Consider the following 14,942-nt stretch of genomic DNA (forward strand, 5'->3'; position numbering starts at 1 on the left):
GACTGCGTGAAAATCTTCTGTTCTCTGACATCCTGCAGAAATTGTACTTGTGGGTGTTGTACATATAATTGTATGTATCTAGACCAATGTCTGGTGGATCTGTACAGACAAGCACCTCTTTGTTTCTCATTGCACCCCTCTATTTCAGAGGATAAACTGGAGCAGCAGCATGCCGTCTTCACCCAGTACAAAGACCCATGTCGCCTGGGACCAGGGGAGGACAAGCCTTGGGCTCTGGGTGAGTGGACAGGAGTTTGGGCTGGTACTGGAGGAAGTGGGTGTGCTCGTGTCAGGGAACTAGGCTTTGCCTCTTTAGAAAAAGCTTGATTTCCTATAGCAGCCAATCTGGGCACACACTGTGCAGACCAAAAATAAGTACAATAGATGCTGGCATAAACCTAGAGAATTATGGTCTGGAACCGAATCTAAATGAGAGGGAACATTATCTAGGACACCGTGATGTTTGGCAAGTGCTATATGCTGTGAGAGATGGTAGGATGGATGTTGGCGTATATTCAACCAAGCCAAGTTTATTGTGCACTAGAGCCAATGTGTAGATATATAGGAGTTTACAGTCCTTCAGAAAGTATTCCTACCCCTTGACTTACTCCACGTTTTGCGGTGTTACAGCCTGAATTCAAAATTGATTCAAGCAATGTTTTTTCTTAACCATCTACACACACAATACCAGCTAATGACAAAATGAAAACATGCTTTTGGAAATTTAGCATGTATTGAAAATGAAATACAGAAATGCTTTGGCTGGTCCAGTCAAGGACTTTCACATTCTTGTTCTGAAGCCATTCCAGCATTGCTTTGTCTGTATGCTTGGGGTCATTGTCCTGTTGGAACGTAAATCTTCACCCCCAGTCTAAGGTTGTTTGCACCCTGAAGCAGGTTTTCATCAAGGATTTGTCTGTTTGGCTCCATTCATTGTTCACTCTATTCTTATCTGTCTCCCAGTCCCTGCTGATGAAAAGCATCCTAATAGCATGATGCTGTGCCTGGTTTCCTCCAGACATATCGTTTTGCATTCAGGCTCAAGAGTTACATTTTTGTCTCATCAGACCACAGACTCCTTCACGTGCCTTTTTGCAAACTCCAGGCGTGTTTTCATGTGCCTTTCTCTCAGGAGTAGCTTCCGTCTGGCCACTCTCCCATAAAGCCCAGATTGGTGATGTAGAGTGATGTAGAGACTGTTGTCCTTCTGGCAGGTTCTCCAATCTCAGTCAAGGAACTATGTAGGTCTGTTAGAGTGGTCATTGGGTTCTTGGTCACCTCCCTGACCAAGGTCTTTCTTTCCAAGTTGCTCAGTTTGGTTGGACATCCAGCTCTAGGCAGAGTTTGGGGAGTTCCATATTTGTTTTATTTAGCCATGATGGAGACCACTGTGATCTTGGAAACTTTCAACACTCTAGAAATTGTTTTATACCCTTTTATACCCAGATTAACACTACCATTCAAAAGTTTGGGGTCACTTAGAAATGTCCTTGTTTTTTAAAGAAAAGCACATCAGAAAAACAGTGTAGTGTGTGTGTGTGTGTGTGTGTGTGTGTGTGTGTGTGTGTGTGTGTGTGTGTGTGTGTGTGTGTGTGTGTGTGTGTGTGTGTGTGTGTGTGTGTGTGTGTGTGTGTGTGTGTGTGTGTGTGTTAACAGGTACACTACTGGACACCAGTGGGCTTTATGACGAGGAGGTCAGCTCACCAGAGAGTTTACAAAAGTAAGTAAAACAAAGAATATCAACACACACACACTCACACACACACACACACACACACAGGTAGACAATACATATACACATATTCATATCTGTTGAAATTGTATGGTATTTTTAAGTTGTTTATTGGTTGTTTTTGTTGACAGAGTGATGGAGAATGAGGAGGGGAGGAAGGAATACCTGGTGTTCCCCACCAATAAAAACCACTGTCCTAATCAGAAGGGCAGAAAAATCCCCCTGAAAGGCAATGGGAGGAGGATCGACTACATCCTTTACAGAGAGGAGGTGCAGCAGGACTGGAAAGTGGTACGTAAACCCTGGCTAAAGACCCTGTAGATACCAAGGAGGTTGTGACGTAGAAACATGCAAAGAGAGGAGACTGAGCATCAAGACCAGATCAAACAAACTGGGAAAGGAGAGTTAGGGTTAGGTCAATGTTTTCATCATTAGAAAACCAAATGACTTTATTTGCATAGATTGCAAATCTGTGCAGGACAACATCTCGTACTACTGCTGTAGTTTTTCTCATTATCAATCGTTGCACTGAACTGCCCCCTTGTGATTAAACTTGGCTATGGCAGGAATTCTGGTCGACATACATTTTCAGATACACACAGTGGTGCAGAATATTATGATTTAAAATACACTGTGTTGTAATCTAGTATTATGCTGACTTTATATAATTCATCTGTAATCCCATAATGTTGTATCATGAAATTATTGTGGTGATGTCATGAACCTTCTCTCTGTCGCCACCTGCAGGACATTGAAGAGTTCAGCTTCATCACCCAGCTAGCCGGCCTCACTGACCACCTGTCTGTGGCCATGCGTCTGGCTGTGTCCACGGGAGAGGAGGAACCTTAGAATGGGGAGGGAAGAGAGAGAGAGAGAACGAAAGGGACTCAAGTCTGAGAAATACAGAGCTTGACAAAGAAAATAAAGATGGATGCAAAGAAGAAGAAAGAGAAGAGCAGATACAGAGGAATCATGTGATCCAGATGGAACCTGATGGAGAGAGAAAGGAGTGGTTGTTGTGTGTGTCAGAGGTCTGGACTGTGCCTAATGTGGATCTGAGAGACTGAGCCAAAGACTTAAACACACAGACAGTTTCAGTTTGACTCACGCACCTACAGGCCACCGTACTGTATCACCTCTGGTCCTCGTGGACTATCAGCTCCCTGATGATGGAGTCCCAATGATTGATTTACTATAAATAATTTCCTGTATTTAGGGAGTATTTAGTTTTTAGGCCTCATTTATGTCTGACCTTTTTATGTTTTTACTTTTTGGGCTTGGAAGTGTCAAATCTTTGTTCTTCATTTCTATGATAAAAAATGGCAACATTTGTATGACTCATGGAATCTAGAGTGTAGCCTGGCTTTCTATGGCCCTCTGTGTTTCTCTGTTGGTGTTTGTTCTTGTCAATTGAAGGAACCTCAGCAAAAAATGTATTTTTTTCTAACTCTTTCTAAAGGTTTCTATGGTCACTGCACCATCTTTGTAGGGAGTTTAAACACCTGCATTTAATACTTTACATTTATAATGGAGGAGTTGTATGAAAACCAACAATCCCTGAAAAGGGATGTTTTTGGGGCCACCACTTACAGGCATCTCATGTTTCAGTGGAGGTTGGTTGGTAGGTTGTTTGGCAGAGCTGAGAAGTGAGGAACACCTGATATGATTAGATAAGAGGAACATAGTTAGGAAGGCCTGGGTGGGGAAGTGGGGGGGTTTCTGCATGGAGAGGGGAATGAGGATTTCAGACTTCAATCCCTCGATAAGAGACTGTTTAGGTTGGAAGCCTGGTCTCCAGGGCGATAAGCATGTTCCCTTGACGATACAACCTCAAATACTGCCAATGCAATGTTTCTGCATGAAATTGCCACCCTGCCAATACCCACAAACACACACATTACAGACACAGACGGCACTCCTGCCTGCCTTGTTTGTGATCACACCTTTTTACTCTCTCACCTGTTCTAGCAGTATAGTATTGACTCTGTTGCTATTGCTGGCTGTATCACAGGACGATAAGGGATGTGCCTATGTGTGCAGGGCTGGCTTTGGGATATGTGATGACCCCATGTCCACCTTTAGCATGGTGCAGTTTTTATAAAGCTTATTCCTGGTTGTGGCCACAACAGAGGAGAATGTTTACACACCTGATTATTCGTTTCTGGTCAGTGAGTAAGCCTGGTCAGTCAGAATATCTCTGTAGTTTACTAGCTATGTAAGTATAGTACCATTCAAAAGTTTGGACATACCTACCCATTCAATGATTTTTCTTTATTTGTACTATTTTCTACATTGTAGAATAATAGTGAAGACTTCAAAACTATAAAATAACAAATGAAATCATGTATTAACCAAAAATGTGTTAAACAAATCAGAATATATTTTCTATTTGAGATTCTTCAAAGTAGCCATCTTTTCCCTTGATGACAGCTTTACACATGCTTGGCATTCTCTCAACCAGCTTCATGAGGCAGTCACCTGGGATGCATTTCAACTTACATATATGCATTGTTAATTTGTGGAATTTCTTTCTTACTTAATGCATTTGAGCCAATCAGTTGTGTTGTGACAAGGTAGGGATGGTATACAGAAGACAGCCCTGTTTGGTTAAAGACCAAGTCCATATTATGACAAGAACAGCTCAAATAAGCAAAGAGAAACGACAGTCCATCATTACTTGAAGGTAACTCTGGGTCTTCCATCATTACATGAAGGTCAGTCAATCTGGAACATTTTAGTCGCAAAAAACATCTAGTTCTATGATGAAACTGGCTCTCATGAGGACCGCCACAGGAAAGGAAGACCCAGAGTTACCTCTGCTGCAAAGGATAAGTTTATTAGAGTTAACTGCACCTCAGATTGCAGCCCAAATAAATGCTTCACAGAGTTCAAGTAACAGACACATCTCAACATCAACTGTTCAGATGAGTCTGCATGAATCAGGTCAATGGTGGCCAAATTGCTGCAAAGAAACCACTACTAAAGTACACCAATAAGAAGAAGAGACTTGCTTGGACCAAGAAACACGAGCAATGGACATTAGACCGGTGGAAATCTGTCCTCTGGTCTGGAGTCCAAATTTGAAATTTTTGTTTACAACCACCGTGTCTTTCTGAGACGCAGAGTAGGTGAACAGAAGATCTCCGCATGTGTGGTTCCCACCGTGAAGCATGGAGGAGGAGGTGTGATGGTGTGAGAGTGCTTTGCTGGTGACACTGTCAGCGATTTGTTTAGAATTCAAGGCACACTACCACAGCATTCTGCAGCAATACACCATCCCATCTGGTTTGTACTTAGTGAGACTATCATTTTTTTTCCAACAGGACAATGACCCAACACACCTCCAGGCTGTGTAAGAGCTATTTGACCAAGGAGGAGAGTGATGGGTGCTGCATCAGATGACCGGGCCTCCACAATCACCCGACCTCAACCCAATTGAGATGGTTTGGTATGAGTTGGACCGCAGAGTGAAGGAAAACCAGCCAACAAGAGCTCAGGATATGTGGAAACTCCTTCAAGACTCTTGGAAAAGCATTCCAGGTGAAGCTGGTTGAGAGAATGCCAAGAGTGTGCAAAGCTGTCATCAAGGCAAAGGGTGGCTACTTTGAAGAATCTCAAAAATAAAATATAATTTTATTTGTTTAACACTTTCTTGGTTACCACATGATTCCATATGTGTTATTTCATAATTTTGATGTCTTCACTATTATTCTACAATGTAGAAAATAGTACAAATAAAGAACAATCCTTGAATGAGTCAGTGTCTCCAAACTTTTGACTGGTACTATGTGTACTGTATGTATGCCCACCTGGAGTTTCTACTCATCTATTAACGTTATCAGCTGGTTGCTTTTATACTCTCTAAAGCCTCTTTATTATTATCATTATTATTATTATTGGTAGGGTTTATCTTTTTTATCGATCTGCTAGTTTCTTATTTAGAATGCTGCAGTTCCCTGGTTTAGTACACAAACTCACAGAGATAAAATCCCTGTTGTGCTTGTCTGGCTCTCCAATGCCTCAGCCTCTCTGGGGTTGGGCCTGTGTGAGTCAGGGATTGGGGGTCAAAGGGCAGGCAGAACTGCTGTAGCTGCATGCAGTGTGTAATGGCTTCTAGTCTCTCCACAGAAAATGCATCACCTTACTATTGTTTTGATTTTGTTTTCTAAAATAACTGTTACAGATGGGTTTAATTTCATTTTACTGGGAATTCTGCTTTGGTGAAGCCTTGTTTTCTGAGTGATGTGGCGGGGAATTGTCTTCCTCTTTTTAAGCTTCTTCGACAAACAGCTTATTTTCTTCTGCTTTAAAAAAATTATTTTCCCCCTTTGAATCGCTGGCTCTTTGTGTGTTAATTTGAGTGTGGAGTGAATGTCTAAAGTAGTCTCATTCACCAACAGTCATTCTCTGCCAAACCTCCAGTGGAAAACACCAGAGAAACTGCTTGTCTCGCTCTGTGTCGTCTGGGACTAAGGGACTGTGTGTGTGTGTGTGTGTGTGTGTGTGTGTGTGTGTGTGTGTGTGTGTGTGTGTGTGTGTGTGTGTGTGTGTGTGTGTGTGTGTGTGTGTGTGTGTGTGTGTGTTGTGTGTGTGTGTGTGTGTGTGTGTGTGTCTGTGTGTGTGTTTATTTTTTTAACCCCAAGTTGTGTAAATATCTCTGAATAACAACAATACACTCATATAGAAAATTCATCGCAGTATCACATTGGGTAATCCAGCATACTACAGCATACCACAGCTCACACCGACCTAGACATTACATGGAACTTCCGCCAATCAATCTTTCTCCCAGAGCCAGGATGGAAACAAAATGGCTGTCTGCAGATTCAAGTCATTTCTATGACTGTGTGGGTATACACTGAGTGTTTAAAATATTAGGACCACCTGCTCTTTCCTTGACATCGACTGACCAGGTGAATCCAGGTGAAAGCTATGATTCCTTATTGATGTCACTTGTTAAATCCACTTCAATCAGTGTAGATGAAGGGAAGGAGACAGGTTAAATAAGGATTTTTTTAGCCTTGAGACATTGAGACATGGGTTGTGTATGTGTGCCATTCAGAGGGTGAATGGGAAAGACAAAAGATTTAAGTGCCTTTGAATGGGGTATGGTAATAGGTGCCAGGCACACCAGTTTGAGAACGGCACCACTGCTGGGTTTTTCATGCTCAACAGTTTCCCGTGTGGATCAAGAATGGTCCATTACCCAAAGGACATCCAGCCAACTTGACACAACTGTGTGAAGCATTGGAGTCGACATGGGCCAGCATCCCTGTGGAAGGCTTTTGACTCCTTGTGAAGACCATGCCCTGACAAGTTGAGGCTGTTCTGAGGGGAAAATGGGTGCACTCAATATTAGGAAGATGTTCCTAATGTTTTTTACACTCAAGAGTATATTCAATGATATTTAATGAGCTTCACTGTCTTTGAAAGCTTGGCGTTACAAAGGGTAATTGTGGTTAGCTCTACAGTATATAGGACTATGTAGGACTATCATGAACTTTACTCAGTACCAGGATATTCACCTGGGCAGCAGGTAGCCTAGCGGTTAGTAACGGAAAGGTTGCTAGTTCAAATCCCCAAGCTGACAAGGTGAAGAATCTGTCGATGTGTCCTTCAGCGAGGCAGTTAACCCTAATTGCGCCAGGGTCACCATTGATAATGGCTGACCCTGGCAGTGACCCACTCTCCGAGGGTGTCTCAGGAGGGAGTTGGGATATGCAGGTATACAGTACCAGTCAAAAGTTTGGACAAACCTACTCATTCAAGAGTTGTTCTTTATTTTTACTGTTTTCTACAATGTAGAATAATAGTAAAGACATTAACACTATGAAATAACACATATTTGAATCATGTAGTAACCAAAAAAGTGTTAAACAAATAAAAATATATTTTACACTTCAGTTTCTTCAAAGTAGCCACCCTTTGCCTTGATGACAGCTTTGCACACTCTTGGCATTCTCTCAACCAGCTTCACCTGGAATGCTTTTCCAAGAGTCTTGAAGGAGTTTCCACATATCCTGAGCTCTTGTTGGCTGGTTTTCCTTCACTCTGCGGTCCAACTCATACCAAACCATCTCAATTGGGTTGAGGTCGGGTGATTGTGGAGGCCCGGTCATCTGATGCAGCACCCATCACTCTCCTCCTTGGTCAAATAGCTCTTACACAGCCTGTAGGTGTGTTGGGTCATTGTCCTGTTGAAAAACAAGTGAACGTCCCACAAAGCGCAAACCAGATGGGATGGCGTATCGCTGCAGAATGCGGTAGTAGCCATGCTGGTTAAGTGTGCCTTGTTTTCTAAATAAATAACATACTGTACAGTGTCACCAGCAAAGCACCCCCACGCCATCACACCTCCTTCTCCATGCTTCATGTTGGGAACCACACAAGCGGAGATCATCCGTTCACCTACTCTGCTTCTCACAAAGATACGGTGGTTGGATCCAAAAATGTCAAATTTGGACTCATCAGACCAAAGGACAGATTTCCACCGGTCTAATGTTCATTGCTTGTGTTTCTTGGCCCAAGCAAGTCTCTTCTTTTTATTGGTGTCCTTAGAAGTTGTTTATTTGAAGCAATTTGACCATGAAGGCCTGATTCACACAGTCTCCTCTGAACAGATGATGTTGAGATGTGTCTGTTACTTGAACTATGTGAAGCATTTATTTGGGCAGCCATTTCTAAGGCTGGTAACTCTAATGAACTTATCCTCTGCATCAGAGGTAACTCTTGGTCTATTTCCTGTGGAGGTCCTCATGAGAGCTCGTTTCATCAAAGTGCTTGATGGTTTTTGCATTGACTGACCTTCATGTCTTAAAGTAAGGATGGACTGTTATTTCTCTTTTCTTATTTGAGCTGTTCTTGCCATAATATGGGCTTGGTCTTTTACCAAACAGGACTATCTTCTGTATAGCCCCCCCCCCCTACCTTGTCACAACACAACTGATTGGCTCAAATGCATTAAGAAGGAAAGACATTTCTCAAATGAACTTTTACAAGGCACACCTCTTAACTGATATGGATTCCAGGTGACCTCCTCATGAAGCTGGTTGAGAGAATGCCAAGAGTGTGCAAAGCTGTCAATCGAGGCAAATGGTGTCTACTTTAAAAAATCTCAAATATATTATATATATATTTTTATTACTACATGATTCCATATGTGTTATTTCATAGTTTTGATGTCTTCACTATTATTCTACAATGTATAAAATAGTCAAATGAATGAAAAACCCTTGAATGAGTAGGTGTGTCCAAACTTTTGACTGTTACTGTATATTTGATGTTATTTAATTAGCTTCACTTTCTATGAAAGCTTGGCGTTACATAAGGTAATCGTGGTTAGTTACACAGCATATAGGACTTAGAAAGGAACGAAACCACTTGTGTACCAAAGAAAGAAAAGTGACAAGGAAGTTAAACCTTGTGGGTTTTTCCTCGTATGACATATACTTCTTCTTTTTAATATCAGGGGAGAGGAGAGTTCAATGTTACACTTGAATACTTTGTGAAGAACCACAAATAACTCTTCAGTGGTAGAACACTCCATTGTATGAGCTTTTTTGAAAACTCCAACGAGGGGACTCCCTATAAACATAAAACAAAAGAATATAAACATAAAGACACACCTTTTCATTTTGGCATATTTTACCAATCAAGGGTCAATATCCCCAAATAACATTCCTCCAAACTAGTCAATTACACATGCCTTGTAATTTGTATCTAATTTCAAGGTCTAGATTGTTCATTTGAGCTTGATGATATGCCTGATATGCCGATGAGTTAACCATAAACAGCCACTCTCATTTATAATGGCAATATTCAATCATGAATACAGTGAATTTGTGCCAACGGCCACGATGCATTCTATACTAAAGACGTTGACATGCATGACTAGAACCACAGTTTAAAAAAACAGTAATAGTATGACTTTTAATAAAGAGGGGAAATCACCTGCTTGGGTAAAATGTACATACCAGAATATACTGTATGTCACAGAGCTACATGCATACAGAGCATTTGCAAAGTATTCAGGCCCCTTGACTTTTTCCCAAAAATTTGACGTTACAGCCTTATACTAAAATTGATCCATATACACACACAATACCCCATTATGACGAAGCAAAAACTGTTTTTTAGACATTTTTGCAAATGTATTAAGAACAAAAAGCAGTAATACCTTATTTACATAAGTATTCAGACCCTTTGCTATGAGACTCGAAATGATGCTCAGGTGCATCCTGTTTCCATTGATCATCCTTGAGATGTTTCTACAACTTGATTGGTCCACCTGTGGTAAATTCAATTGATTGGACATGATTTGGAAAGACACACACATGTCTATATAAGGTCCAACAGTTGACAGTGCATGCCAGAGCAAAAACCAAGCCACGAGGTCGAAAGAATTGTCCATAGAGCTCAGAGACAGGATTGTGTCAAGGCACAGATCTGGGGAAGGGTACCAAATAAATTCTGCAGCATTGAAGGTCCCCAAGAACACAATGGCCTTAAATGGAAGAAGTTTGGAACCACCAAAGACTCTTCCTAGAGCTGTCCACCAGGCCAAACTGAGCAGTCGGTGGAGAAGAGAGGTGACCAGGAAACCGATGGTCACTCTGACAGTGCTCAGTAAAAGGCACATGATAGCCCGCTTCGAGTTTGCCAAAAGGCACCTAAAGGACTTTCAAATTACAGAGAGGTCCTTGATGAAAACCTGCTCCAGAGCACTCCTACCTCAGACTGGGGCGAAGGTTCACCTTCCAACAGGACAACGACCCTAAGCACACAGCGAAGACAACGCAAGAGTGGCTTTGGGACAAGTCTCTGAATGTCCTTGAGTGGCCCAACCAGAGCTCAGACATGAACCCGATCGAGCATCTCTGGAGAGACCTGAAAATTGCTGTGCAGGGACGCTCCCCATCCAACCTAACAGAGCTTGAGAGGATCTGCAGAGAACAATGGGAGAAACTCCCCAAATACAGGTGTGCCAACCTTGTAGCGTCAAACCCAAGAAGTCTCGAGGCTGTAATCGCTCCTGTGCTTCAACAAAGTACTGAGTAAAGGGTCTGAATACTTACGTAAATGTGATATTTATATGTATTTATTTTTATTAATTAGCAAAAAAATCTAAAAACCTGTTTTTTCTTTGTCATTATGGGATGTTGTATTTAGATTGAAGGGAAAAAAACAATTAAATCAATTTTAGAATGAGGCTGTAACGTAACATAATGTGGAATAAGTCAAAGGGTCTGAATACTTTCTTAATGCTCTGTATGTACAGTTGCGCCCACAATTATTGACACCCTTGATAAAGATGAACAGAAATGACTGTATAAAATAAATAACAAAATACTGAGCTATTGTACATCACACAGCTATATGTACAGTATATTATAGACTACGTCCAGTATATAAATCTCATGTACTAAGTCACTAAGTACAAACTCTCCTTCTCTAAGTTTCAATAACTCTAAGAATATTTTTTGTTGATGAACAGATGAATAGAATCTAAAAATCCCACCTGGGCTTTTCTTCATTATGAATTCACAATCATATGTATACTTCTGATGTAAAACCCAATGCTGAAAAAGAGAAGTGAAATACAGTCACGTCATAGAAGAATCATGACACTGATGTATGGTATGACACACACTCAAATGCACACGACTTAAATGTTTAACAATTAGATGGGAAAAACCTGACCGAGACAATCGTTAGGGGGAGACCCTTGTCTGGGTCTCCCCCTAACTCCACCTTTATAGTATAAAGACTGGTCCTCTGTACACCACAACAACGCAGAGAATAAAGCTTGACACCTGAAGTCACAACACTTTACTCCTCATTCACTCTCCACCCTACCTGTACCAACTCTAAGCCAGCATGTTCACCCCTCGTCTTGCTATGCTGTCTGCGCTTGTTCTGGTACTCAGTGCCATCACTTTTACCGAAGGTAAGCGACTATAACTGTAATGTTTGTATTTTTGCTCGTATTTTTGAGTGTGTGTGTGTGTGTGTGTGTGTGTGTGTGTGTGTGTGTGTGTGTGTGTGTGTGTGTGTGTGTGTGTGTGTGTGTGTGTGTGTGTGTGTGTGTGTGTGTGTGTGTGTGTGTGTGTGTGTGTGTCCCAATCTGACCTATAAGTGTGTGTTCTGTGTGTTGTCTAGGCCTGCGTATGGCAAGCGGACCGAAGAAATGTTGTTTTACCTTTGCTGATCGTCAGATACCAAGAGGTAGAGTGGTGGGTTACACCAAGACCAGCCAGCAGTGCTCCAACCCAGCCATTCTGTGAGTAACCTTACTGTTATTTAGCTGTTACTGTCTGAGAGTGGACATGTGGCGATTAGTGCATGAGAGTGATTTCTAAGTTAGTGTGAACCGAACACTCAAGGTACTGAAAGAATCAAAGAAAAGTGTTATGTTATAATATTACAGGTGTCAGACAGACAGAGAGCCATTGATTCAATCATACTGCAACTGGGATAGTTATAGGACTGACAGGGAATGATTGGCATTCGTGGTCCAAATCCTCAAAGAAATCAGTGTAAGAGACCGCTCCACAAAGAGAGAGAGCGAGCTTCTTCTTTTTGATGACGATCCCTTTGTTGTAAAAACCCAGAATGTGTTCCTCTTTCCTGTGATCAACTTTACCTACCTCACTTTCACGTCGTCATGCATTTTCCTTTAAAAACGAGAACAAAAGTCCTCTGACATCATCATCTAAAACTAGGTTAAAAATCTAACATAGATCTAAAACAGGATGTCATAAGTCATGAGTGAGCCTAGGATGTCTTGCATGCGATTGTCCCTATGCGGTGTTGTTGCTGTTATGCTGTGCTAATAACCCTGTTTTTCTTTGTCCAGGTTTAAGACTCAGGCGGGGCGACAGGTGTGTGCCAGGTCCTCAGACAGATGGGTCAAGGACTACATCAACTTCCTGGACAGCAAGAAGTCTGGGGAGCAGACACCACTCCTGTAACCATGGTGATCGGACCGTCAGCTGCGTCAGCATCAAAGCAAATCCTTCAGAACCTCTTTTGTACCTCTATTTCACAAGGACATGGCCAGTGATCTGCCTCAGAGAGAGCAGTCATGGTCCTGAGCCAAAATACCACCTGGGTCTGGGGAAATAGATAAGCTAGATGATCTCTATATAACTGTAACACTGTGAGCAGCCTGTATACCTTTCTCTTTAGCATTTGATGCCTGTGATCAAATGACAGAGATTGATTTGACAGAACGATTGTCAATATTTATTTTTTAAATTAAATTCGATACACACATCCGTAAAACACATAATTGTGTAGAGTTTGAGTGTAGTTCCAGGTTATGTTACATTTAAGTATTCTTGATTACTGAATTGTAGGATATAGGCCTATATTCTGTTTTACTGCCTTCAATTCATTAAAATGCATGTAGACAAATAATTTGTTGGTTTCAATGCCTCGCTCTCTGTTTTAATGCTTACCTGATTAAACAGGACTGTAAAACATCTCTAAACCACAATGAATATTCAGATGCAATCAATTGTGTAAGTGTGTCAAACTGTCTCAGCGTGAAGAACATGACAGTTTCACTGGCCAGCTCATTCGTAAGCTGATATATTACCTGTAAATGAACTGTAGTGGTGGATTCCTAACTATTGTATCAGTCATAGGCTCATAGTGTGTGTGTGTGTGTGTGTGTGTGTGTGTGTGTGTGTGTGTGTGTGTGTGTGTGTGTGTGTGTGTGTGTGTGTGTGTGTGTGTGTGTGTGTGTGTGTGTGTGTGTGTGTGTGTGTGTGTGTGTGTGTGTGTGTGTGTGTGTGTGTGTGTGTGTCATTGCCTCATCCGCATGGCAAGCAGTACTGGAGCACCAAGTCTAGGTCTAAGAAGCTTCTTAACAGCTTCTACCCCCAAGCCATAAGACTGTAGAACAGCTAATCAAATGGCTACCCGGACTATTTGCATTGACCCCCCCACCTACATGTACATATTACGTAAATTACCTCGACTAACCTGTACCTCCGCACATTGACCTGGTACCGGTACCCCCTGTATATAGGTATATAGCCTCATTACCCTTATTTTTTTGTTGCTCATTTATGTTATTATGTTTATGTTATTTTAAACATATATATATATATATATATATATATATATATATATATATATATATATATATATATATATATATATATATATATATATATATATATATAAACATTTTATAAACATTTTCTTAACTCTTATTTTTCTTAACTCTTATTGTTGGTTGAGGACTTGTAAGTAAGCATTTCACGGTAAGGTCGACATGTTGTATTCGGCGTATGTGACAAATACATTTTGATTGGATCCTAATGCTCTAATGCACAGTCACAAAAGAGCACAACTAGACATGCTGGTGTTCTCGAATGACCGTGTGGAATGAACTCATGGTTGTTTCTGGATTATCCTGTTGACAATATGAATGCAGGAGGCCATGTATGCGATATTGGCCTGTGATCAATGCAAATCCAATGGCACGTTTATGAGATGATGGTCTGTCCAAGACCTTCATGAAAGATTCGTAACAGATTCAAGATAAAAGGCTCGGCTTACCACAATGCAGTTCGTAGACCAACTGAAAAAGAAGATTCCCAGTGTTTGTGATGCTAGTTGTTTGGTGCGACGCAGACAGGGTGGCGTGAGTGGTGAAAAAGAAGAGTCATTGTCTGTTCTTTTGAGTTTTGATCAAACCAAATCCAATTGTATTGGTCACATACACATGTTTAGCAGATGTTTTGTGGGTGTAGGGAAATGCAATAATATTGATGTTGAGTCTTCACCCGACAAAATGATGTTAGTATATATAAGTTATCCTGTATGAGCTTTTGTGCCGAAGACACTACATTGTTACAGTGAGATGTGTGCAGAAGGGCATGAGACAAAGGAATGTGTAGCATTGGGGAAATCAAATCAAAGTTTATTTGTCACGTGCTCCGAATACACCTTACAGTGAAATGCTTACTTACAGGCTCTAACCAATAGTGCAAATAGTCCGGGTAGCCATTTGATTACCCGTTCAGGAGTCTTATGTCTTAGGGGTAAAAACTGTTGAGAAGCCTTGTTGTCCTAGACTTGGCACTAGTGGTATGTGGTATGTGTTGATTGTAGCGGTGCCCATGGGGCTGGGGATCAGAAATGTCCCGTGCTAGAGAGGCAGGTACAGGTTTCCAGGGTTAGAGTAGTGCAGAAGTTG

General features: G+C 41.4%; 2 protein-coding genes across 2 annotated transcripts in view; both read left to right on the forward strand.

Moving 5' to 3' along the window:
* The window catches only part of LOC112252274 (sphingomyelin phosphodiesterase 3), a 39,078-nt gene extending 36,016 nt beyond the window's left edge, over window positions 1-3,062 (forward strand). Inside the window, exons 5-8 of the mRNA XM_042323101.1 lie at window positions 149-238; window positions 1,657-1,720; window positions 1,864-2,023; window positions 2,480-3,062. Coding sequence (XP_042179035.1) covers window positions 149-238; window positions 1,657-1,720; window positions 1,864-2,023; window positions 2,480-2,581 — 416 coding nt within the window. The 3' untranslated portion in view covers window positions 2,582-3,062. The remainder of the gene's footprint in view (window positions 1-148; window positions 239-1,656; window positions 1,721-1,863; window positions 2,024-2,479) is intronic.
* An 8,469-nt stretch (window positions 3,063-11,531) lies between these two features.
* On the forward strand, window positions 11,532-13,142 carry LOC112253332 (C-C motif chemokine 4). Its single transcript, XM_024425330.1, has 3 exons — window positions 11,532-11,678; window positions 11,891-12,011; window positions 12,588-13,142. The coding sequence occupies exons 1-3, from the start codon at window positions 11,609-11,611 to the stop codon at window positions 12,700-12,702; spliced, it is 306 nt and encodes a 101-aa protein (XP_024281098.1). The 5' UTR covers window positions 11,532-11,608; the 3' UTR covers window positions 12,703-13,142.
* The last annotated feature ends 1,800 nt before the right edge of the window (window positions 13,143-14,942 follow it).

This window comes from Oncorhynchus tshawytscha, linkage group LG06 (genome assembly GCF_018296145.1).
Source record: "Oncorhynchus tshawytscha isolate Ot180627B linkage group LG06, Otsh_v2.0, whole genome shotgun sequence".
Lineage (NCBI taxonomy): Eukaryota > Metazoa > Chordata > Actinopteri > Salmoniformes > Salmonidae > Oncorhynchus > Oncorhynchus tshawytscha.